The sequence below is a fragment of the Esox lucius genome, chromosome 8, assembly GCF_011004845.1.
Source record: "Esox lucius isolate fEsoLuc1 chromosome 8, fEsoLuc1.pri, whole genome shotgun sequence".
Lineage (NCBI taxonomy): Eukaryota > Metazoa > Chordata > Actinopteri > Esociformes > Esocidae > Esox > Esox lucius.
In genome coordinates this window covers 34,037,573-34,062,727 of record NC_047576.1, presented here as the reverse complement: position 1 = coordinate 34,062,727, position 25,155 = coordinate 34,037,573, and the positions used below count along the sequence as shown (strand labels likewise).

Genomic DNA, 25,155 nt, shown 5'->3' with positions numbered 1-25,155 from the left:
TTATTGCCTGAGTGTGGGTGTCTGGCTGACTGTCTGTCTGACTGTGGGTGTCTGACTGTCTGACTGTGGGTGTCTGTCTGACTGTGGGTGTTGGACTGGCTGTCTGACTGGGTGTCTGGCTGACTGACTTTTTCTGTCTGACTGGCTGTCTGACTGGCTGTCTGACTGGCTGTCTGTGGGCGTCTGCCTCTGTGTGACTGTGGGTGACTGTGTACAGTGAAAGTCCATGCAGATTGTGGTCCCAGTCAGTCTGATGTTCAGTGGATAGTCTACACACCCCTGTTAAAATTCAAGGTTTTTGTGATGTAAAAGAATGAGACAAAGATAAATCATGTCAGAACTTTTTCCACCATTAATGTGACCTATAAGGTGAACAATTCAATTGAAAAACAAACTGAAATCTTTGAGGGCGAAACATTAAAGGAACTGCAGGAATTTCTGGCAAGTATGTGGAATTTCTGGCTGTGTGCTACATGTGACAACAATCTCCTGTATTCTTCATATGAATGGGCTATGGGGTAGGGTGGCAAGACTGAAGCCTTTTCTTACAAAGAAAAACATCCAAGCCGAGCGGAAGTTTGCAAAAACAAACATCAAGTCATGTGTTATGGTCTGATGAAACGAAAGTAGAACGTTATGGCCATAATTCCATAAGGTATGTTTGGCACAAAAACAACACTGCACACCACCCAAAGAACACCATACCCACAGTGAAGCATGGTGGTGGCAGTATCATGCTTGGGGCTGTTTTTCTTCAACTGGAACTGTGGCCTTAGTCAGGGAATTATGAACAGTTCCAAATACCAGGCAATTTTGGCACAAAACTTTCAGGCGTCCATTAGAAAGCTGAAGATAAAGAGGAAGTTCACCTTTCAGCACGACAATGACCCAAAGCACACATCCAAATCCCCAAAAGCATAGCTTCACCAGAAGAAGATTAACATTTTGGAATGGCCCAGCCAGAGCCCAGACCTGAGTCCAATTGAACATCTATGGGGTGATCTTAAGAGGGCTGTGCACAGGAGATGTCCTCGCAATCTGACAGATTTGAAGCACTTTTGCAAAGAAGAGTGGGCAAATAATTCCACATCAAGATGTGCCATGCTAATAGACTCCTACCCAAAAAGACTGAATGCTTTAATAAAATCAAAAGGTGCTTTGACAAACTATTAGTTTAAGGGTGTGCACACTTATGCAACCAGGTTATTGTGAGTTTTTTTATTTTTCCCCCTTAAAGATTTCAGTTAGTTTTTTAATTGAATTGTTCAAGGGGTGTGTAGACTTTTTTTTAAATATCCACTGTAGATGCCTGGTCTACCGCTGGATCAAACATTTCCTCATCATCCCGCAGCATATGGTTTCTCGCTGTCTTTTACAATCCACTGGCTTGAGTTTCTGGGTTACATTTGATTGAATAAGCACGCAAAATGGGAGCCTGGAACAATTTTCAGTCTTATTATCTTTGATGCTGGATTTCACATTTTCTAACAAAATTTGCTGTAGCCTGGACTGGAATAGAGCTGTATTCTGTATACAGTAACTACAGTATACCACTATTGTTAACTTATTTGTTTGCTTATTATTATATTTAACCTCTATTTAATAAAAGTATTGTTACTTCTATAATTCAGATCATGTTGAATATATCCTTCTCCTAAAGACTTTCTTACAGTAGCGTTCAGAAGTTGTTGGTTCTATTCTACTGTGTGCCCTTAATCATTCAGAATAACTGAAGAAGGTCAGTAATGAGTGTTTTCAGAAGGAAGTGCGTTCTGTGTTCTGCAACAGTTTGTGCTCCGAGGGCACGCTTTGTGGCTGTCATGATGTCAGTACAAACCCCATTAAACAGGTTATACTGCCTGTGGGAGGGTGATCCAAATAACGACTACAACTGTTATGTAATAGTAAAACCACTTGGTACAGTCTGTATGTGTTTGGAGAAATATCATGATAAAAGGATCTCCAATGTTCTTCCAGTGCCTTTTGTTTCGCTAGGGTGAAATCAGGACAGCTGCAGCTTACACACATACACATATAAACATTCTTTTACATAGACATGCACACTCTCTGCTGCCTCCACACACAGTCATCCTTTTCAGTGCTGTGTAATTACCTGCCCTGGGAAGTCAAACACACAACACAACCGAGGGTTTCAGACAAGGTATTATTTAACTTCAGGTGATGATGTTCAAAGACATAATCTTTATTGTCAAGATGATGTCAATTATGTAAATTGTAGCATATTGCTGTTGTTTATACTTGCCAGCTGTTTCTGAATAAATATCCTTTGTGCATGCTGTTTCTGAATAGGTCCTTTGTGCACAGATTTTGGGTGGTACATTTTTCATACATGATACTCAAGGAGTTTGTGTGATAGTTGACGTCGGGATGTTGATGTTTTATAGTCGGCAGTAGTTAAAGACTGTGTGACTACCAGAAATACTTTTTCTTAGAGTGTCTACTTGCGACCTGGGCCTTCTAGAAAATTCAGAACCACTCATTCTCTTTCCATCATCCTTGTTTCTCCCTCATTGTCTTCTTGCAAAATGTTTACTTCTTCTCTTTTGTGCGTTGTGAAATGTAATTCTTAATAAGCCTCAAAGGCATGTTGTACCAAATAACTGACATGCATTGTTGGGACGTGTCACACCCTTAGTCAACTTTTCTTTACGTTATAGTGCATTTTTTGTGCACACAAAGTCAGCTAATTTCGACTACCTTACAACTACCGAATGAATGTTTGTTCACTATGATTGTATTCTACCGTATGAATTATGACTATTTGTGTGAAGGAAGTGTCAGTTAGCCAGCTAGTGAGTCGACTGAGCAATCACGTTTGACATTAACATTGTTTTCTATGGGAAATCATTATCCCATTTCTCCAGATGTTGTTTTATAAATAGTAATGGTTCATCTTTTGACTGAGCAATCCCAGCTCTGGGTGGAGGAAGGGTCTAGGAAAGGGTCTGGTCTGGTACTTAAATTATCATGGGCATAATGTAGTCTGGCGTGGAGGAATCTCAGCGCCAGACCTCGAAAGCATTGAGGAAGAATGCCAGCGTACATGAGGCCAAAACAAACGAGGCACTCAGGCCATTTATAAACCCGACCAAGTCAATAAAGTGTACTATACAGAAATTAAAGCGCCAGGCTTTTCATACATTAATTATGGAGAAAAAAAACAAGACAGTTTTTGGGGATTACATACCTATGAAACTATGTGTTACATTCTGAGACTGATGTCTCAACATAATTTGCCTTCTATGGTTCAATATTGTTAAGCAGTTAGACTTATCAAATATCGAAAATCTAAAGGATTTTAAATGCATTTGGTAGATATTTTGACTGGAAAGCAAAGGTAGGCTCAAAGTTTTGTTGTGTCAGGTGTGCTATCTGAAATTATACAGACATTTTACTTAACCACCTTGGCCCACAGAAAGTAGTTGAGCTGTATGAATGTGTAAGTGTATTTTGACCCATCACAGCTGTGGTATTTTAACTGGCTTGTTTTGGTTTGTCCATAGCATGGTGGTTTGTGCGGGTGTGTTAAGGAGGAAAAGTGAAAAGCTTGTTAAAGATTGCCTACATTAGGCAGGTGTGTGTGTGTGTTTATGTTATTCTCTTTCCTCTTTGTCAGTCTGTGTGTGAGCTCATATGTTATGTGTATATGTAATTGTTGGGGTAGTTTCTAATGATTTCATATTTGGAACCAGTGACGCAAAGGTGCTACAGAGCAGGTCACACAATATTAGGTAGGTGGTCATAATGTTATGGCTGATCAGTGTACATTTACAAATGTGTTGAAGGATTCATAAGCTGTATCCACTATTAATTTTGCGTAAGTTGCAGGTTTGGGTGGCTAGCTTCTGATAATGAGCTCCTCTTCTGATAATTGTGAAGAAAAATGGCTAACTGGTGGTGCACTCAGTTTGATAATGCTAAAATGAAGTGAAAATGAATGTTTTGTTTATGACCAATGTTTTGTGGCAATTAATGAAACTTTGCCAAATCTGTCAGTGAAAAGAACTGTGCCTAATAAAACCCTTGCCGTTAATAGGTAATAAAAGGCAAAGCAGCATTCCAAGTTTCCAACTGAGCTAAAGAGATGACAAGTTAGAACTTACACTCACTTATTATACATGTATATATGTATATATCTGTTCTCAGAAGTTACCACCCCGTGTGTAATTTTATGTTGGAACACAATATTTTGTGTTCCAACATAAAATCAAAATAGATTTAATTTGGAGTTTTTGCCACTGATCGATACAGTAAAATCCATAAAGTGAAAAATATCTACAAATTGCAAAATCTACAAATACAAAACAGAAAACATATGATTGCAAGTAGTCACTCCTTTTAGTCAATATTTGGTTTGTTGCATACATTTTGCCCTCTATGTTCTCAAGCTTTCAAGACCCTGACAAAGAGAAGCATACCCATAGCATGACACTGTCACATCCGTGCTTTATGATGGGGGTGCTGTTCTCAGGATGATGTTTGTGGTGTTATGTTTGCAACAAACATAGTGCATTGTATTGAGGTCTCATAACACCACCTGGTCTCAAGTTTTTCCTAAATGCCTTTGGGCAAGCTTTAGCCGAGAATAGATGTAAGTTGTTTTCTTTTTACCACTATTCCATAAAGGTCACTTTTGTGAAGCAACTGGACTGTTATTGCAGTATGATCAGTAACTCCTTAAGAGTTGCCATAAGCCTCACAGTGGGCTTTCTGACTAGTGCCTTTCTCACCCAACTGTGGGACCTCCCAGAGACTGGTGTATTTAACCTGAAATCATGTGAAACAACTTAATTGCACACAGGTGGATTCCACTCCACTAATTATGTGACCTCCAAAGACAATTGGTCACACCATATGTCATTCAGGTCTGTCACAAAAAAGGGGGTGATTATTTATGCAATCAGATAATTTGTAATTAAGAACAGTAAGAACAGAATTTACGTTTTTGTGTTGATCAGTGGCAAAACCTCCTAAATAAATAACATTTTCCAGATGGGTGAATACTTTTGGGAACTACTCTAGCCTATATAGAAAAAATAAAGCATTTGTGACACTACTAGGGAAATCAAGGGGTCAGCATTATAGCATTTGCATATAGTCTGTGTAAAATGAAATAAATAAATGGACTTGCGTTGAATTAAAGGGGCTTTGTGTAGAATCCTGCCTTTAACGTTTACAAGACTGAATTTAAACAATAACACGACTTGCCACCTCCTCCTTTTCCCTTACTGAATGAGACTGGAATAGTATTAGCTAGTTCAAGGTGGTTTGTGGAAGGATAGTACTGTAAGTGTCTATGTGGAGACTAAAAATCTATAAAAACTGATGGATGGACCGGCAAGATAAATTAGGTTGGGAATATCTCATGCACTCTAAACAATTTTGTAGAAAAAACATTTGAAACATTGCCTAAAACATTACCTGAAGATCTTTTCTGATCATTTATGCCCAGTAAACAATACTGTAAAAATGGCCCCTTTAAAGAAGAAATGACACAGAAAAGCTGAGATGTTTGTCTTTAAAGTACTGTCTGTACATAGCTTACGAGATGTTCTGGTAGTCAATCAGCTGAGACATGGTAGTCGATGTGTTTTTTATTTCAGACTACAGCAGGCAGAACCGTGCCTATTTTCCCTAATTGTTTCTGCATTGGTGAGGTGTTTTAATGTAGTCAGGATTTGTACCATGGCTTCTAGACTAAGCACTTTGTGAGTTTTGCTCATATTTTTCTCCCAGCAGAAAGTCATTTTGAGGTGTTTTCTCCTGCTTAGTTCATTGCTGATGGTATTCATTCTATTTAAACAAATAAATGCATTATCTACCCAATAGTTGACTACCAAAACTTAGCACTAAAATAAGATTATGGTGATTAGAAACCTGTGGTTAGTCCTTTTAATCTTTGTAAGTCACCTTCATTTTGCCCCTGTGTTTCATGAGTTTCTTCGTGAAAGTATTTAGCAAACCCAATGATAGCTTAATCAATGAGCTGAGCAGCACACATGTATCCTACAAATGCATGCAGGGCTCGGCATGCCCTAACCAAGTGAATGCTATTTAGAGCGGAACTGGAGCAATATTTTGTACCAACCTTCTGTACTGCTCTAATATCACTCCATGCTCCAAGTCAAATTGGGCCAACTACGCTCATACTCTGTCACCAGCTATTGAAGTTAGGTGTATACTTACTTTTTCCACACCATGAATTAGCATTTTTTGTGATTTATTTGTATAAAAAAATTATTTCAAAGTATAATCAGTGTGATTTGTTAAATTACGTTACCTTTTGCTGTCAGTTGTGTTGAAGAGATTTTACATGTCCGAATAAGAAAAAAGGGGGCAAAAATCAAGACATTTCACCAAACAGTCTCTTTTTTTTTATACAATCTATAAAACTGCAGTAAACACAAAGAAATGTTAATACAATGAAAAACAACCATCTTGTGTTTTTAAAACATATCAGTATTTTATGTGGCCTCCCTTAGAATGCAGAACTGAAGTAATTTGCTTTGCTATGTAGATTTTTGCTGCAAAGGTTGGTTGCTAGGTTGTTTGCAAACAAATGAACACTGAAATCCCAGATAAATAGCTTTACACAAATTCCTACTGTATATATAGACACTCGCATACACTGCCTTCGGAAAATATTCAGACCATTTCACTTTCTGAAAATGTTTTGTGTTATAGACTTATTGGCAAGTTATGATTGATTAAAAAAGTATTCTTTAATGTTATATGTATTTGTAACCTTACAGTTTGGGGGCTCTACAGTTCACACATGAACCCGAATGAATACATTTAAAAAAAAATCTAAATAAATAGCTTGCTATGCTTTGTTGAATGCCTACTGAAATGCCTGCTGAATGAAGGTATTGATAAACTAACTCTGAAGAATTCTCCAGCTTCGTTTAAAAGTCCAGTTTGAATGTATTTTGGCATTTTAGTAGACTGCAATGGACAGAGTGGCGTTAAAAACATAAATTGTATGCCGCCAATCCTTGACGAATGTAGCCTACGTAGCTGCTGACAAGTCAAATGTGGACACATCTAAGCCATCATCACCCCAGTATCAATATCCTCAGAGAAACGCATAGTAAGAACACAACTTCATCTCCCCAATTCATTCAAGCAGCAATTAGCAGCAGTCTAATCAGGCTAAAGAAATGACAAGAGCAATGTTTGGACATATAGCTGTGGCTATGTGCCTGCAATTTTTGATGGAGATTAGAAGGTTTCAGCTTCTGAGGTGCTGGAGCCACGTTACAAATATCCTTGTCCTACCTATTTCAGCAAGCCGTAATTACCCACACTATATGATTGTAAAAAAAAAATGGTGTCATGTTATCTGTCGTACTTTATTTTACACTGCTCTATTCAGGCATTAAACATTTTTCATGGATAAGTGTTGCATGTTTTGCGAAATAAATAAAAACAACCTTTTGCTGAGCCGAAATCAAACCGTTAGGCGTACCAATATACCCATTAAGTATATGTTTTTGCACACACCTGTCTTTGAATGCATGTCAGAGCAAGAACTTAGTCAAAAAGTCCACAGAACTGTATGTGGACCTCCGAGATTGTGTCAAGGTATAGAATTGGGGAGGGTTAGAAAAAAAGAGGCTAAAGCATTGAACTTTCCAAGGAGCAGAGTGGGCTACATTATTTTTAAATTGAAGAAGTTTGGAACCGCAAATACTTTTTTTTGGGCTGGACAAACTAAGTAACTGTGCAAGAAGGTTATTGGTCAGTGAGGTAACCTAGAAACCAATGACTACTCTAACTGAGGTTCAAATAGACAACCATCTTTGCAGCACTCCATCAATCAGGCCTTTATGGTAGAGAGCTAGACAGACTGCTGCCTGAAGAACTCTGAGAGCATAAGGGGAAAATATTTAGTTTGATTAGACCCATATTTCACTTTTAGGCCTAAATGCCAAGTGCTACAGCTGGTGAAATCAATTGACTGCTCATTACCTGGTTAATACCATCCTTACGGTGAAGCATGGTATTGGGAACATCATGGTTTGGGGATGCTTCTGAGCAGAAGGGATCAGGAGACTGGACAGAGTTAAGGGATGAACGGAGCAAAATACCAAAAGGACCTCAAATGGTGGTGAAGATTCTTCTTTCAATATGACAGTGACCCAAAGCACACAGCCAAGACAACATTGGAGTGGCTTTGGGACAAATCTGCATGGCCCAGCCAAGGTCCGGTCTTGAACCACATTTTGTGTGTGGGGAGACCTGAGAATTGCAGCTTACTGACAGTTCCCAAACATCTGAGAGAGTTTGAAAAAAATCTACAAGAAAGAATGAAAGAAACTGCCCAAATCCAGGTGTGTAACACCTGTGGAAGCCTAACCAAGGATGGGTACAGATCTGTGACCATCAGCAATTTTACAAAGTTAAGAATAAATGGTCTAAAGTCTGGGGTCACAAGTTTGGGGTCAATGTTTTTGAAAGACATTTCTAGTCCATTAAAATAACATCAACTTGCAAACTGGCTCTAACCAGAATACAAAGAGGTGTGAGGGGCCCCGGTGCACAACTGAGCAAGTGGACATTAGTGTCTAGTTTGAGAAACAGATGCCTCAAAGGTCCTTAACTGGCAGCTTCATTAAATAGTACCCGCAAAACACCAGTCTCAATGTCAGCAGTGAAGAGGTGACTCTGGGAAGCTGTCCTTCTATGCAGAGTTGCAAAAAAAATCCATATCTCAGACAGGCCAATAAGCAGAAAATATTTAAATGGGCAGACACTGGACAGAGGAAGATTGGGAAAAAGTCCAAGTTTGAGGTGTTCGGATCACACGGAAGAACATTCAAGTTTTGTGAGACGCAGACCAAATGAAAAGATGCTGGAGGAGTGCTTGACGCCATCTGTAAAGCATGGTGCTGGCAATGTGATGGTCAGGGAGTGCTTAGGGTGGTGGTATATTGGGAGATTTCAATAAAAAATATTTGTTTCTAATCTTGTCAATGGTTTCCTATTCATTTGCTATATTTTCTATTCAAACTCACTTTAAAGTATGTTTTCATGGGGGCAAAAATGAAATTTCTGTGACACCAAACTTTGTTTTCAATAAATTGGCACAAATTTCGAGTCAAGTAAGCCAAACCACAAAACATGAATCAGGTCATCAAATATGTTTTTTAGGTAACATTCTGTATGCTGGAAATGAATGCAGTTGGATTCTTCAAGTGAGAGTTGCCATGCCAGCCAGTGCCACTTAAACCAATCCACCACACCCCCCTCATGCCCCCTTCACTAGTCCTGTTCTTGTGCAGCAAATGCCCTTATTGTCCTGTTAACCTTTGTCTCCTGGAGTTCCCAGGCTCTGGTGATGGCACAGATCCCAGATATGGTCGGGTGGAGAAAGAGGGAAAGTTTCTCAGGAGACTGAACACAAACAGTTATGGAGTCTCTCTTCTGATCCAAATGTCCAGCAGTCCCTTAAGGCCCAGGCCAGGGTCTTCCAAACTTCCTGCTGCTGTTGGGAGAGGGGTAAATGACTGCATTCAGGGTCCTTGGAGGGTAGAATCGGGGACAATGGATTTGTTTAGCTGTAATTAACAAGCTTATTTTAATCGTTCCTTCTATTCTGAACCGGGTTTGGGAGAGTTGGAAAATTAGGGAGTGTCATTCAAACTAATTCTGCTTAGAAAGGTTTGGCCATATGGCGATTCACAATGAGATCCCAATCTATTTGCTTTTATTTAGTTACGGAGTATCATAGTATATTGAAAGTAACTTTTCAAGCAATTTAAGTGATTTTGTAGGTCCGATGTAAAATAATTTTTGAATAACATAACATTGTAAAATTGTTCTTGTGCTATTGGGTTTAGTTCCAGATTTTCTGTTATTTTATTTTTTGGGTGCGTATTTCACTCTCAAAAACTCTTGGTGATGAAGGCCTTAATTATTAATCTTTATAACAATTAGATTTTCATTACATTTTGTAACTGTAGGTGTTTGCATGCTTGTGTAAAACAGTGGTTATTCTTGGAAAATATGATTATCTTTTAATAGATCATTTCAAATGTGATTTTTTGCTTAGGAAACCCCAGAATCTACTTTTAATGCTATTAAAAGAGGGCAATTTTGTGATAATTATTGTACTCTTGGCATGCATCTGCAGGGAATGATTTCAGTTAATGTTTCAAAATGTTTAATACAAAAATGTTCCAGTACGTGAGATATTCCCCGTTGAAACGTACTTGCCGGTCCGTATGTCAGTATACCCCCTGCATTTAAACCCACAATTTTTCGCTTTGGACTGGCTAATACTATTCAGTTCTTGTTCAGTAAGGGGAGGGGAGTAGGAAATAAGTCTTATAATTTCTTTAAAATTCAGTGTTGTAAACGTCAGAGGCAATTGCCATATAAGCTGCTTATAACATGTTTGCGAAAACAAAAATATATGAATCTCAATGGCCAGTTTATTAGGTACACCACACAATTCCATCTTTGGGATGAGATGGTTCGCAGGATTAAAATACTCTCATCTAAAATGCAGCGTATGTGTGATCAGCATGGACAAACATCACTATATGTATGTTTTCAAAATATTTTTGAATCAATTCCCCAAAAAAACTGGGTGCTATGGGTTTCTGACACCGGTACTTGATGGGTGTACTTCATACTGTCCCACTCAGTGTATGCATGTTAAGCAGCCTGTTTATGAAAATGCAAAGACAGTGGTGGGCATGTCTTCAAAAATAGAGATTTCAATTTGTGTATTGTGTAAAATGACTTGTGTTAAACCACCTCTAATGTCATGTTAACGTTTTGGGGAATCTTTTTGCGAAAACACTTCTAGCAGAATACTTTATCACTGTTATCACATTAGCATTATCACAGCTAACAAAAATGTTCTACTCCCTCCATGTTTTCCCAGAGGGGAAGCAGAAGGCAAAACTAGATGTAAACAAGTCTTATCATATGAAAATAGTATTTGATCATTCGATATTACGTTTTATAGCCCTGCCCTACCACCATGCTGGTCTGTTTTCTCCTTGACCTCTGTATTTGTGAGCTTAAATATTTCGACAGGAAGTTCAGACCGCAATTCCCTTAATACCCTGAGTATCATTAAACCCATGCTATTTTGCAAAGAGGACTGTCTACAATGTGACACATCTTGGATGTCTGTTTATTATTCTCTAGTGCAGTGAATTAGTGCATGTTAAATCATTCTCACAGGAAATTATAGAACAAGGCTAGCTTTTCTTTACTCCTTTATTTCTATCACTCCTTTCCCACCCTTGTCCTCTCATCCCCTCTCTCTTTCAATGGGTTTCACTTCCTTTATTTTAAGGAGCCACATTCCTGAGTTGCTCACTGGTGTTCTATGTCAGATCCTTGTGCGTGCGTGTGTGTGTGTGAGACAGTCAAGATGTGTGTGTGTGTGTGTGTGTGTGTGTGTGTCAGGATGTGTGTCTGTGCATGTGTGCCAGGATGTGTGAGATCACATACAGAACCACAGAGATGAGATTCATTACTACAGGGTTGCAGTAATACTAAGTGGAAATGTGTTTCTGTGTTTGAGGATGGCTTTAGTGATCCAGTTGATAAATCAGATAATATGTGTCAGGAAAAGCCCCTTTTCCCATCTACTCAATCACTCCAGTACACTAGAGCCAACCTTGGTGTCACTGTAACCCACAGCCCAACAGGGGCTTATATTGTACTACACTGCAAAAAATAGAATAAATGTAAGACTAAATTAACACATAAATCACACATCGGGTCTTGATTAACAAAATATATAAAAAATCTAAATCTTTACCGCACATCAGTCTGGAAGGATAAGGAGAGAGCAATTATCGGTGGCCACCACCTGCAAAACCATTCCCTTTTTGGGGGTTGTCTTGTTGTTGCCTCTCCAGTGCACCTACTGTTACTTCCATTTGCCTCCGAAACAGGTGACATTGATTCACAATTGCTTATGCTTCCCAACTGGACAGATTGATAGAACTGTAGTTTTATTGACTTGTTGTTTCAGTATACTGTGATGATTGCGTGTTCCCTTAATTTATTTGAGCTGTGTATATAAAAGTATGTGTAAATGGCCGATTTCTAGTATTCATCTTTTTTTTATATAATAGTCTTTTTTTGAAGTCTGAAACCTAACATTAAACCTAACCCTAAACTAACATTTAAACCAAAAATAATTATTTCTGTTTTTTGACAATGAAGACATTTTAACTTCATGGTTATCTAGTGAAATCTAGTGGGAAACCATCCCTCAGGCATGTAACGTTTTTTCCCTGTCTGCTCCAGTCGAAGGTGTCCCAGCGGCAGCAGAGGATGATAAAAAACAGAGAGTCAGCATCTCAGTCCCGGAAGAAGAAAAAGGAGTATCTACTGGCGCTGGAAGCCCGTCTCAAGATGGCGCTGTATGAGAATGAGGCGCTCAAGAACGAGAATGGCACCCTGAAGAAACAGCTGGAGGGACTGCTGTCAGAGGTTCGTTAGTATACACAACACATTGTAATGGACTCTCACATACTCTAAAGCTTATAAAAACAATTCTGGGCCTGGACAAAACAAAAGAACGTGTCATGTAATCCAATGATGCATTTTCTGTACCTGTAGAACACGGTTCTGAAGACCAGTGCTGGTAAGAGGCGGGCCGTGTGTCTCATGGTGGTGCTGGTATTCCTCATGCTCAACGTGGGACCAATAGGGTGAGTCCAACAGCCTCAGTTTGAAACATTCTACTCGTCTTGTGCTCTTGCACACTATTTTTTTTTTACATTTAGGGTAGGGTCAATGGTCCAGATTGACTTATCCACTTTTCAGACAAAAAATGTGGAGCCTTAAAAGCAAATCAGTTAAGGTAGATTTGTACATCTCAGCATGTTGAAGTCGAGCAATTGCCCACTCTAATGCCTTTCAAAACGGTGAGGCAGAGTTAGCCAGTGCATACTTATGGGAGAAGGGAAGTTCCACAGTTAGGGTATATGGGCTACTGTATGTGGATGTGTCAAGGATGTGCTCAGTTCAGAATTTAGTTGTGAATCCCTCGTATTTCAATTGTTGATTTTCATCTCCTGACTTCTACTATCCTTAACTGTCCTCTCTTGTCCTGTTTGGCTTCAGTGTTTTTGAAAGTGGTCAAGATTCTAAGCTCCAGGCTGGCTCCATGCACAGCGGCAGACACCTGCTGGGCTTTTCTCCAGTGCCAGAGAGCCCATTAGACCCGGAAACCCTCGAGACCTCTCAGACTGACAGGTTAGGAGCTCTCAGCAACTACAGTTCTGGGTGTGTTTAAATGTACTTTGGGAAAAAATGCCCATGCTACCTCTGAATGCAGACCTTGCTGTGACGTGGTCATTTTAACAAGCTGCCTCTGCTCTGCACATGAAAAAGAGACAACTTTTTGTATTCTGGCCAGGGTGGATATGGACTGGAGGTGTATCTGGGCTGGGCAAAGTTGACAAATGGCAGTACATTTACAAGTCATGATTTATTGTTTGCACTGGGCTCTGTAGGCCTCATCTGTTAATTGCAGTGAAGAAGGCTTTAATGTTATGGCCCCCACCTTAGAAATAGACATTTTACTGCTCAGATTTTATTGCCTCTCCTGCTTTCTTAACATCGCTGGTCTGTGCAATGTCAGGGATTGATGCGTGGATCAGGTCATGTTTAATACAAAGAAATGATCTTTATATTAAAAGGATCATGTTTCATCCCTATGCCATTAAGCCAGCACAGGCAGGAAGAAACACATTATCTGCAACTGGGGGTTCACCCAACCAAGCTAGCAGTCCTCAGTAGTTGGGAGGATAATCACACACTGCTACACACTGCTACACTCTTAACATAACTCCCCTAGCTTGGAGTTATGTTAAGACGTCCGTGTTCTGTCTGAGGGAACCATCCACAGACCATTGAGAAATCGGATCCTCTACGCTTAGCGCTCTTTACCTCAAGCAGACTGACCGAGGAGGTGAATGGAACTCAAGAGGTGGTCATCATGGGCAACGTGGGCCTCAGTCTGCAGGTGGACAGCTCACAAAAAAGAAATTGCTCCGAGACAGGGACTTCAGTTGCCAGGAATTCATGTGTAATTTCTCAGATTCCGCAGCCCTGTTATTCTGTGTAATTGAATGACATTTGAGAAAGTGAAAGACTTACTGAGTATGTCTTACTGAGTTGAACTGTAATGAAAACAGAGCTACGTACGACTGGATCCAGTAGATCCACGCTGTCTATACCCAGATGTTATCACCTTCCTTCAAGAACACCGCCCCTCTCATTGTAACGACTTCTCCAAAGCATCTGTGCCCAATACACAGCTCTGCCTCCTAGTGTTACCTACATATTCTTTAGCATGTTCATGACATTCTTAGACTGTTTAGTCTGGCCTGTATTTCCATTATTTAGGCTCTGCTTGATACCTCACACACTGTATTTCATCTGAGCTGTCGAGTTTGCAGTTTTCCATTTGTCTTTCCTCTGCCCCGTATCACAGCATCAGCAGATCCTGATCCCAGAGTTATGTTATTGACAGTTATCCCTGGTATTCTCGAGCTTGAGTTGGCACACTGTGGACACATTGTATTGGACAGATCAGCACTGCAAAAGTCAGCATTTAAATGATGACTTGACGACCACCCACTGCCATCTTTGCACCCATTACTGAGATCACAGTGCAGCGCGTATCACTGTTTTACAGCCTAGTCTGGTTTACTCTACATACATATAGAATTTCACATGGGATTAATTACTTCCATGTTGAAGAGAAAGAAGAGCTCAATTTTGTCTGGGAAGAAGTACAGTTCCATGGTCTCAGGGCTCAGGGAGGAAGAAAAGGCAGTGTCCTCACTGGATGGTCTCAAACTTGTTGTATCCAAGAATATTTTTTTTTGTGCCTTCCTTTTACCATTTTGGACCGCAGCAGGACGTTTGTCCCAGAAGCACATTTTCACAGTATGTGTTGTTCTAAAACAGAAAGTCATTGCATTTTTGATTTTGTTCTCTTTCTCTCTCCCTCTTAGTTCCGAGGATAAGGCTCTGATGGTGGTAAAAGAAGATCCTTTGTTCTTCAGAAACCCACCTCCCTGCCAACCGCCTGTCAACAGAACTAAGTGCATCAAGTCAGTACTGGTTTCTACAGAACGCTTCACTCTGCCCCATATTGCACATAGTGTAGATGATGTGAACTTTATCAACCTCTAACTGTGTTACACATTAGACCTTAACACAGTGTAGACAGTGTATGATTTTGTAAACTTAGCTTCTGTAAATGCAGGGATGCCTTTTAAATAATGACTTGAGCTGTCACGATTGACATTTTAGTTTAATTTATTTAGACAATTGTCACACAAATAATTGCGATGAATTATTTGTTTCTCTATATTGTTAATTTTATGCCGCTAATATAATGAAAGCCTAATAATTTTGTAAGAATACACATAGTGATCCAGAGATGATTCTTCATATTTGTGGTGTTATCACTTTTGATCAACACCTTTCTGAAGCAAATCCGACAATTCGGCTCCTCCTAATAATTGCTTCATTTGGCTTAAAACCAAAATGTGCCCAGAGCGGTGCCGTTGTATTTGGCTTTGGAACTGCCACTAGATCCATGCTGTTAACAATTGCTCTACTCAAAGTGCAACCGCAAAGCAACGATAATAAAATGTTCCTGTGCATTGTAACATGTACAAGGACGATTCATTATATTTTCAAACATAGGCCTACAGGAAATATGCAATGGGACAACAGATCTTTCTATTTAAGCATTTTAATGTGCATTATCTAATTAGAAAATATGGATGGATATGACAAAATTCAACTTACAAAATTTGTAAAATATTTTACAAACACTGTTTATTTTTGTCGATCAGAGTTGACACAACAAATAGGCAACTGAAAAACATCTGTCTATTAACTGATCATTTTGCAAAATTATTTTGCTAAACAATGTATTGCAAAACAATTCTAAACGGTCTGCTGCACCCCTGGGCCAGACATCCTACCTGATTAAAACTGACATAATTTGCAAGGTATTTGACTTTTCTAAAATTACTGTAAAACTCCCTTATTCAGATTGGAAACATATGATTTTCAAATATAAATATTGTGCAAAAAGATCGTTGTCATAACAATAATTGCGATCTGTCTCAAATTATCGCGATCAGGCAATTATGTAATAATTGTGACAGCCATAATGACGTCTAAACCACACAATTTTTTTAAGAAGTGTCCTTAACCGTTTTAGATCAATCAACACATTTCCTGAATGGCTGGATAGAAACCGCATAAGGCTTGGATTATGCATGCTCTTTGATGATAAAAAAATGGTGTCCTTGGTGATCTCCTCCCAGACCTTGATCAGGGCATCAGTTTGCTCCTGGACAGTCTGTGGCGCTACTTGCCGGCATCAGATGCACAGATACATAACGTCCCAGAGGTTCTCAATTGGATTTCGGTCTGGGGAACATGAGGAACTGCCTGCACACCATGGCCACATGAGGCCAGGCATTGTCCTGCACCAAGAGGAACCCAGGGTCCATTGCACCAGTGAAAAGTCTGACTATGGGTGTGAGGATTTTATCCCGATACCTAACAGCAGTCAGGGTACCATTGGCTAGCATGTGGAGGTTTGTGTGACCCTCCAAAGATATGCCGCCCCTGACCATCACTGACACATCGCCAAACCGTTCATGCTGGATGATGTTGCAGGCAGCGTAACGTTCACCACGGCATCTACAGACTCTTTCACGTCTGTCACATGTGCTCAGTGTGAACCTGCTCTAATCTGTGAAGAAAACTGGGCGCCAATGGAGGACCTGACAATTCTGGTGTTCTCTGGTGAATGTCAATCAAGCAGCACAGTGCTGGGCTGTGAGCACAGGTCCCACTAGAGGACGTCAGGCCCTCATGCCACCCTCATGGAGTCTGTTTCTGACAGTTTGGTTAGAAACATGCACACCATCAGCCCACTGGAGGTAATTTTGTAGGACTCTGGCAGTGCTCCTCCTGTTCCTCCTCACAAAGGAGCAGATACCGGTCCTGCTGCTGCGTTGATGCCCTTCTAAGACCCTGTCCAGCTCTCTTCGTGTAATGGCTCATCTCCTGGTATCTCCTCCATGCTCTTGAGACTGTACTGGGAGACACAGCAAACCTTCTTGCGATGGCACGTATGGATGTGTCATCCAGGAGGAGCTAGACTACCTGTGAAATCTGAATGGGCTGCAGGTACCACCTCATTCTACCAGTAGTGACAAGGACACTAGCAACATGCAAAACTCGAGGCAACGGGCATCTTACGACGGTAATTGTTTTTCTTGCGGGTGCTGTAGGTATTACTGTAGATTATTTGAATACGTGGACAAATTTTGGACTAAGTTTGAGTTAACACTGCAACTGCAAGGGAAGACCTCTGCTTCAAGTTAGCGAGTGGCACCAAGATATTGGCCCACATACACAACAATGGTAATTAAAAGTTTCGGCTTCAATGTTGGTGTCTACAATTATAATATGGGAGAAAATCTACCTTAAAAATGTTGCCTAACCAGCTATGGCACCGGCACAAACCTAGCAAACGCCATTGCATTGAATGAGTAGTTAAACTATAGTTCAACACAGGCTGCACCTTCAAATTTGTGTAAGTGTAAAATAATATACATAGAAATCGTGATTACATATTTAATCCAAATCATGCAGTCCTAGTGTCTACTAACTGGCTGAAATGTAATTGTTGTCTCAAAATAGGCACATTATTGTTGAATGTAGTTGACAGTAGTGTAGTGACAAACAATAGTGCCGTTTTGGGCGAGATTCATTCTGAAGAAATGTTTGGAAACCTCTGGCATGGCTGAACAGGCAGAGGGTTGGATAGCCAGTAAGACCTCTTCCAGTCTCAGTGTTTAAATGTATGTGTTATTAATTCATTCTATTGACAGGCTGAACCATGAGCTGCGTGGCTGGGTCCATCGGCATGAGGTGGAGAGGACCAAGTCAAGACGCATGACCAACAGTCAGCACAGAGCCACTAGAGCGATCTCTGTAAGTACTGGAGCTTCATGCTGCTGTAGCATCCTATGCATACGCACAAACATACACTAGAGAATGAACAATAAATTGGCCTGCCATTACATCAGGATTCTTCTAGTCTGTTGGCTAGTGGTCCATGACAGTTGTCACCACCGATGTCCCCTGTTATAAGGCAACCTAAACCAGGATTAATGTGTCAAACTGCTGTGCATGCTACTGATTGCACCATGCCAATGGCTCATTGTTGCCAGCAAGCTTTTCCTCTGCTTCCAAACTGCTAATACTTTACAGAATTTAGCTAGCACAGTTTACACAAATGTAATCTGTTAAAGTGGACTAATTTGTGAACCAATGTCCATACAGGCTACAACAATACCTTTCTCTAATAAAATACCTTCAGTACATTCTAAGAAAGCTATCTTTGCGAGCTTCATAGCTTCATTACATCTGACGCTAACATTAAATAGCATACCTTTTTGTGATAATATGTAAAATGTGCCTGTATCGCTTTATTAGAAACATGTGATAATAAACATCCAAAAGCTGTTTTGATCACTTTTTCAAATCAGGGTGCAAAATGCAACTAAATATTGCATTGATTTAGCCAGAACAGTAGCTTATCTGGTAGAGAAGTACAAAGACACTTCTGTCTCAAGCTTCCTAAATAACGTCATAGATTCACAATTTTAATAAATAAATAAATTGAAGGACAAACAAATGTAACGTCAGTTCATGGGAAGTTTTTCAGTCTTTCAGATTTCTTTTACATCCCTCCCTCCACTCACACACTGTCTCTCTCTGTCTGTGTCATTATTTGGGTGATTGAAATCCACAGTCTTGGGAAAGTAAACACAACTGTTAGAGGAAGGCATTTAGCAATCACTTTCCCCTCGCTCTCGTACGCTTTGTTTACCTTGCCACAATGAACAAAGCCCACATCTAAACAGTCTTCTGTCAGCCCATGATGGGTGAATCAGTTGTCCCTGGACAATCCTGTACTCCAGTCCTCATTCTCTCCAGTCCTCAGAGGCACTATGTTTCAGTGAACTGAGACTTTTATTTTCACGGGCCCCTATCAACATTTGTACAAGCACTATTAGCATGCATTCAGATCAGGGTTAGGTTTTCAGAAGAATGAGACAGGTTTTCCTTTTACGGATCCTCTATCCTGATAGATTCAGCGGTCCCCGCCGATGACAACCATATCCATAACACAATGTTATCGCCTCAATATTGCATGCAGAGGTTTTCAATATGTGCTGTATTTTCTATATGTAAACATTTTTTTTTTTATTTAGGCCAGAGATGTAATGTGTTTAGTGTGATGTCTTGCATAGGTAATAGCTCTGCTGCAGACAGAATGGATGACTGGGAGTGTGTTTTGTAACACATGTTACTAATTTCGAAGTGAAGGTGATGTTACTGAGCCATTTGTATTGGATTGTTTTAGTGGCAGAACCATGCTTGTCACTGGTAGAGTTTGTTAGCATTAAAATAAGTAAAGGCTAATAATGTTAACAAAACACTTGTGTACTTGCCATGTCCCATCTTAGAAAACCTGCTATGGTTTCTATCTGAACCCCTTTTATTAGCCTATTATTCAAGCCATTATTGGAGGGACCACAGGCAGGGCAGAAACAATGGACACTAGCTTATTATCTGCATGCATTTTCCAACTTATTTATATTTAAGCCATTTAGCATACACCATTGTCCAGTAGTATATGTTTTCATACATTTTAGTACTGGTCCTTTGTGGGAATCAAACCCACAACCCTGGTATTGCAAGCTTCAAGCTCTTACTGAGCTACTAGTGTCAAATCATTTGTTAGTCATGATAGCTGTCTAGCTACTGTAATCAAGATCCTTATGTTGATGACAGAATTAGTGCAAAACGTAATATTGAGTATACTCTTGTACTCACATTTTAGTGCATTCTAGCCAGGAGAATCCTGTAGCTATAGCTTTTTAGGCAAATGGACACAGACAAAAGAAAGGCTATGGCCATTGCAATAAATCCACTAAAGTAAGTAGTTTAGAAAGAGAGAGAGCTTTGACAGTAAGCCTGAACTATCTCTAGCAAAATGAATTTATGGCTAAGTAGCGTTTTTTATCATATGCCTGAGCATGGAAGAGTGGATTTATTTGTATTTCTTGAATTCGATAGCTATATGAATAAGCAGGTTCATCTTAAAGTAGTAGGCAATTGACTAAAACATTTTAAAAAATGTCATTCTTTTCCAGGTAACTGTCTTCTGTTGTTATAGAATTCTGCAATTAATTGACTGGGTGTTGTTGATATAGAATGTAATATGTCCTGAATGTTTAAAAGTTATTTTCGAATGTTCTTCGAAAGTACACAGGAAAGTTTTACTCTTTAAAAGAAATCCACATGTCTGTTTAGTTTTTAGCCATTTGTTTGGAGGTGTTGAAACCTAGTTGTTTCCCCAAGCCTTCGATTGTAAGGTTTTAATTAGTCCAATTAATTAACACTAGCCCATGAGGGCCAAGCCTAGCTCTCACAGGAACTAACTTGAATTGCGCCAGGTTGAGATGTAATTTGTCAGAGGAAGCCGAGTGGCTGGATGAACGTTCATTATGAGGTAGAGATGGTCTTGCTGTACTTTTACAATATCACCTAACTCTTTTCTGGATGGAGGTGTAGGGAACAGGGAGCTTGTCATTTATTTTTTTGGGATGCCATCATGAAAGCACATGCTATACATACAACGCAAATGCATCCATTAGTGGTAGTTTTCAGTTGTTTGTTTTCCTTTTCCATGCGTTGACTCACTCCCTCTTTTTATTCCTGCAGAAAGAGGATAAGAAGTCTGAGGTGGGCCAGGTTGTAACCGTCCAATACGCAGACTCTACAGAGGAAAAGTGGGTGAAGAACTATATATTCTATATCTAAAATCTACAGATTTTTCTACCGATTAAAAAAATTGCTTTATTTAGGAATGTAATGTACAGTGACTTTAATGATTGACAATATTTCAGTGTTCAGACCATTAACCTTTCAGTCAACCAGTTATCCATCAGATTTCTTTCCCTGCTGGTTCTTGTGGTTGGCCTCTTGTATCAACCTGAAGGATTTGTGAGGATTTTTTGGCCCCTAAATCATTTTCCCATTTGTAAAACTGATCATAAAAAACTACAGATTCTTCAGGATGCCGTACCTAGACAATCTTAAAAAAAAAAGGACTTCTTGTAGTACAAGATCTTTTTTTGTTTGAAATGAAAAACATGGCATTTTTTATTTGTGCCCCAGAGGACTTGTAATGTTTCTGTTTGCAATTATACTTTATTTTGGTCTTACATTTTCCTCATGCTTTTGACTTTCCCACACTTCTAAATCATGTTGATGGCCAACCAGCCACTCTGGGCCAAACCTTTAACCTTGATTCTGACAGACTAAAGAGAAAGTAGATAATGACTTGGATGCACAAATATGGTCCTCAGACTGAAGCTTGTATATTTTTGGTACTGAACTTTCAGTATTTGCGCTTTATCTTTTGAAGTCTTAACCCCTTTTCAACAAAATGACATCAATTCTTCTTATTCCCAGATAATTTGTATTGTGCGGCAACATGCTAATGTTGGGTTAGTCATTTGCAATAAAAACTTAGTGAAGCCAAAACTTCAACTGCATATTAATAGAGATGGTTTTCTATTGTTCCATCCTCCACAGACTTCCAGGTAGTGAGCTACAGGTCTACTACGCACCTCACCGCACGTACAACGACTTCTTTGACGAGATCCATCGTCGTGGAGACACGTTCTATGTGGTATCTTTCCGCAGGGTGAGCTTCAAAATACTTTAGAGTTGTTTATTCCTAAGAAATTTGGATTTCAGAGATGGAAACCCCTGATTGAATACAGATGGATTGACATATGAATGATTAATAACATCTAAAAAGAAGCCACAAATGTATTTTCTGCTCATCTCAGCCGGTCTGTGTGCCCTGACTATTTTTCTCTAATGGATAGAGCAAGAGAAGCGTGATATGACTTAGTATGACTTTGTATTCACATTAATGTTATTGTGGAGATGAACGTCATATGCTGGGTGAAACGTTATAATCATCCGAGACTAGACTATTCTATCTACATCCATAGTAAGAGAGAGCTTCTAAGACATTAGCATCTGTGTTGAGGTTTGGAATTGTGTTGGAAGTGAAAGAAAGTTGGTAGATTTGGTCAGATGTTAGACCTTGTACCCACCCCCAAGGGTGTAGGTCAGGATTCCTTCATTGCCCCAGCCTATTCATAATCAACGGTTGAACCATTTTAGGATTTCCAACACGACAAAGGGCCCTCAAGATTTTCATTGCGATTTTGCAAGGTTTTCCTGTCAAATACAGGAAAAGTTGTGAAAATCGAAATTCTGTACCTCTTCTGATCCAAATAGTTTGCTTAGCTTGTTTCATAAAGTATTAAACATACTGCGCCATAATTAAAGCAACTGTTCTCTGAAATCAAGCACGGTGCAGCTGCTTTGTAAAAAGCTCATGATGATAGTTGCTAGTTAGCCAGAAAATTACTCGACACCAGTTGCAAGTTAGCATGCTTTTGTTGGAACAAAATACTTGTCATGTGTGCTGCACTGGTTAACAGCATTCCTATTCCCTTATCATATGAAATTTGACTGACTGGCTCCGCTACATTAGCCGGCTAGTTAAAGTTAGCTGACCACACAACTTTTTTACCTGTCAAACTTCAGACTTCTGCTCCTTACTGATGCAAAACACTTGCTAGATAAAAAAAATATAAACAGTATGACTTCTTCATCAAACTCTTACCACAATTGAATTATTGGATCATGCAAACAACAGTTTGCCATCTTTTTCTCTGCGGAGAGGGATATCTGATTTAAAAGTATTCAGATGGTTTGCCATGACACTCAAAATGGATCTCAGATGCATCCTGCTTCCGTTGATCATTTCTGAGGTTTCTACAACTTGAAATGGAGTCCACCTGTGATAAATTCATTCAACTTATTTAACATGACTTGAAAAGACACAAACTTGTCTTTATAAGATCCCACAGTTGACATTGTATGTCAGAGCAGAAACCAAGTCTGGAGGTTCAAGGAATTGTTTGTAGAGCTCTGAGACAATATTGTGTCGAGGCACAGCTTTGGGGAAGGGTGCCAAACATTTCTTCAACATTGAAGGTCCCCAAGAGCATGGTGGCTTCAATCAATCTTAAATGGAGTAAGTTTGGAACCACCAGCACTTCACCTATAGCATGACGGCCCATTTGGAAATTGCCAAAAGGCACCTAAAGGACTCAGCGGGCTGTCTTGTGCCTTGTACTCCAGAGTGGCTTCAATCTTGTCACTGTATTATCCATACCTGAATGTTGGAGTGCTGCAGAAATGGTTGCCTTTCTGGAAGGTTCTCCCACACAAGAACTCTGGTGCTGTGTCAGATTGACCATAGGGTTCTTGGTCACCTCCCTGACAAAGACCCTTCTCCTCCAGTTGCTTAGTTTGCCTGGGCAGCCAACTCTAGAAAGATTATTGGATAATGGATCCCGCTGTGTTCTTAGAATGCACTGGAGCTCAATTTTTTTAAGTGTAAAAGCAAAGCCTGTAAGTAAATTGGGTATTTCAGTTATTATTTTTAATAACTATGCACTAACATTTTTAATAACTAATAACGAGAAATCAGAACACTGTGGTCGACAGTGTTGAATGCTGTTCAACAGATCTAAAAGCATTAGGATTGTAGAATCTCCAGAGTCTGTTGAGATTAAAAAACTTTAAGTGCAGACTATGTGCTATAACATGCTTTAAAGCCAGACAGGAACACCTCAAGGATACAATGCAGATTTAAGAAAGATTAACTTTGAGAACTACCTTCTCTAAAATCTTAGACATAAAAGGAAGCTTAGAGATCGGACGATAATTTGCAAGAATTAAGGTATCCAGATCACGGCTTCTTTAAAACAATGTGGCACAAAACCAGAAGTAAGACTGCTATTAATGATTGCTTGGATGTTTGATCCAATAGTGTGCCACACTTCTTTAAAAAGACGAGGTGGGACAATATCAGTTGGACAAATTGAAGGTTTTAAATGTGTAACAATATCTTTAAGGGCCGAGAGGGATACAGTCTCCAACGTAATGAAGACTGCTGCACACACTTTGGAAATGGAAGGGTCAAAGGTTGGAAATGAAATGCTGGCTCTAATGGTGGTAATCTTTTCCACAAAAAGTGGAGCAATTTTTCACAGGCCACAGAAGACTCTTCCTGCTTTGTGGATTGCTGGGTATGAAGAACAGAGTTGATTGTGCTAAAAAGAACATAAGGTTTATGGCAATTTTTTTCAATAACATCAGAGAGGTATTTATCCTTTTCGGCTTTAACACATCTCTGATAATTACGCCAGCTATCCCTTAGGTTATCATAAAATACTTGTAATTTACATTTTTGTAATGTGTGGCCATGGATCTGTGTTGCACAACTTTCAAACTGTGTAAGGTTAAAGCGTCAATAAGATTAAAAAAAATCCCTAGCCAGCAGATTCGTAGGACAGCATACATGAATGTTCCTATCTCATACAATCATCATATTTCAGCATGAAACAAAAACAAACTGAAAATTCTTGTTCTATTTAGGAGGTTGATAAATATGTGCACACAGAACGGGCTGAGATTTGCCCAATTCAAACATTGTTAGTTCATAACTTGAAAAGGTAGTCATTAACAACTGCCTACAGTTGTATTTATCCTTAAAAATTATGGCAAGTCCTCCTCCTCGACCAGTAGTCCTCGGGGAGTTTAAATATGGGCAGTCAAGTGGTAAAAAAAAAAAAAAAAGACCGGGGTTGGGGCTTGTACGCGAGCGCCTGGTGGCCGGGCCTTTCCCCATGGGGCTCTTCACCACTCTGGAGTTGCCCATGGTGAGAGGCGGCGGGCTGGTGTGGGTTTGCTTATAGCTCCCCAGCTCTGCCGCCATGTGTTGGAGTTTACCCCGGTGAACGAGAGGGTAGTTTCCCTGCGCCTACGGGTCGGGGATAGGTCTCTCACTGTTGTTTGTGCCTACGGGCCGAACAGCAGTGCAGAGTACCCAACCTTCTTGGAGTCTCTGGGAGGGGTGCTGGAAAGTGCTCCGACTGGGGA

At 39.8% G+C, this 25,155-nt stretch overlaps 1 protein-coding gene across 3 annotated transcripts in view; it reads left to right on the top strand.

Annotated features, from left to right (window-relative positions):
• The window catches only part of atf6 (activating transcription factor 6), an 82,508-nt gene that overhangs the window by 15,733 nt on the left and 41,620 nt on the right, over positions 1-25,155 (top strand). For all 3 annotated transcript variants that reach the window (XM_029121399.2, XM_034293771.1, XM_034293770.1), the window contains exons 8-14: positions 12,301-12,486; positions 12,616-12,707; positions 13,123-13,254; positions 15,024-15,122; positions 17,937-18,039; positions 20,842-20,909; positions 21,718-21,829. In XM_029121399.2, the coding sequence (XP_028977232.2) occupies positions 12,301-12,486; positions 12,616-12,707; positions 13,123-13,254; positions 15,024-15,122; positions 17,937-18,039; positions 20,842-20,909; positions 21,718-21,829 (792 nt within the window). The remainder of the gene's footprint in view (positions 1-12,300; positions 12,487-12,615; positions 12,708-13,122; positions 13,255-15,023; positions 15,123-17,936; positions 18,040-20,841; positions 20,910-21,717; positions 21,830-25,155) is intronic.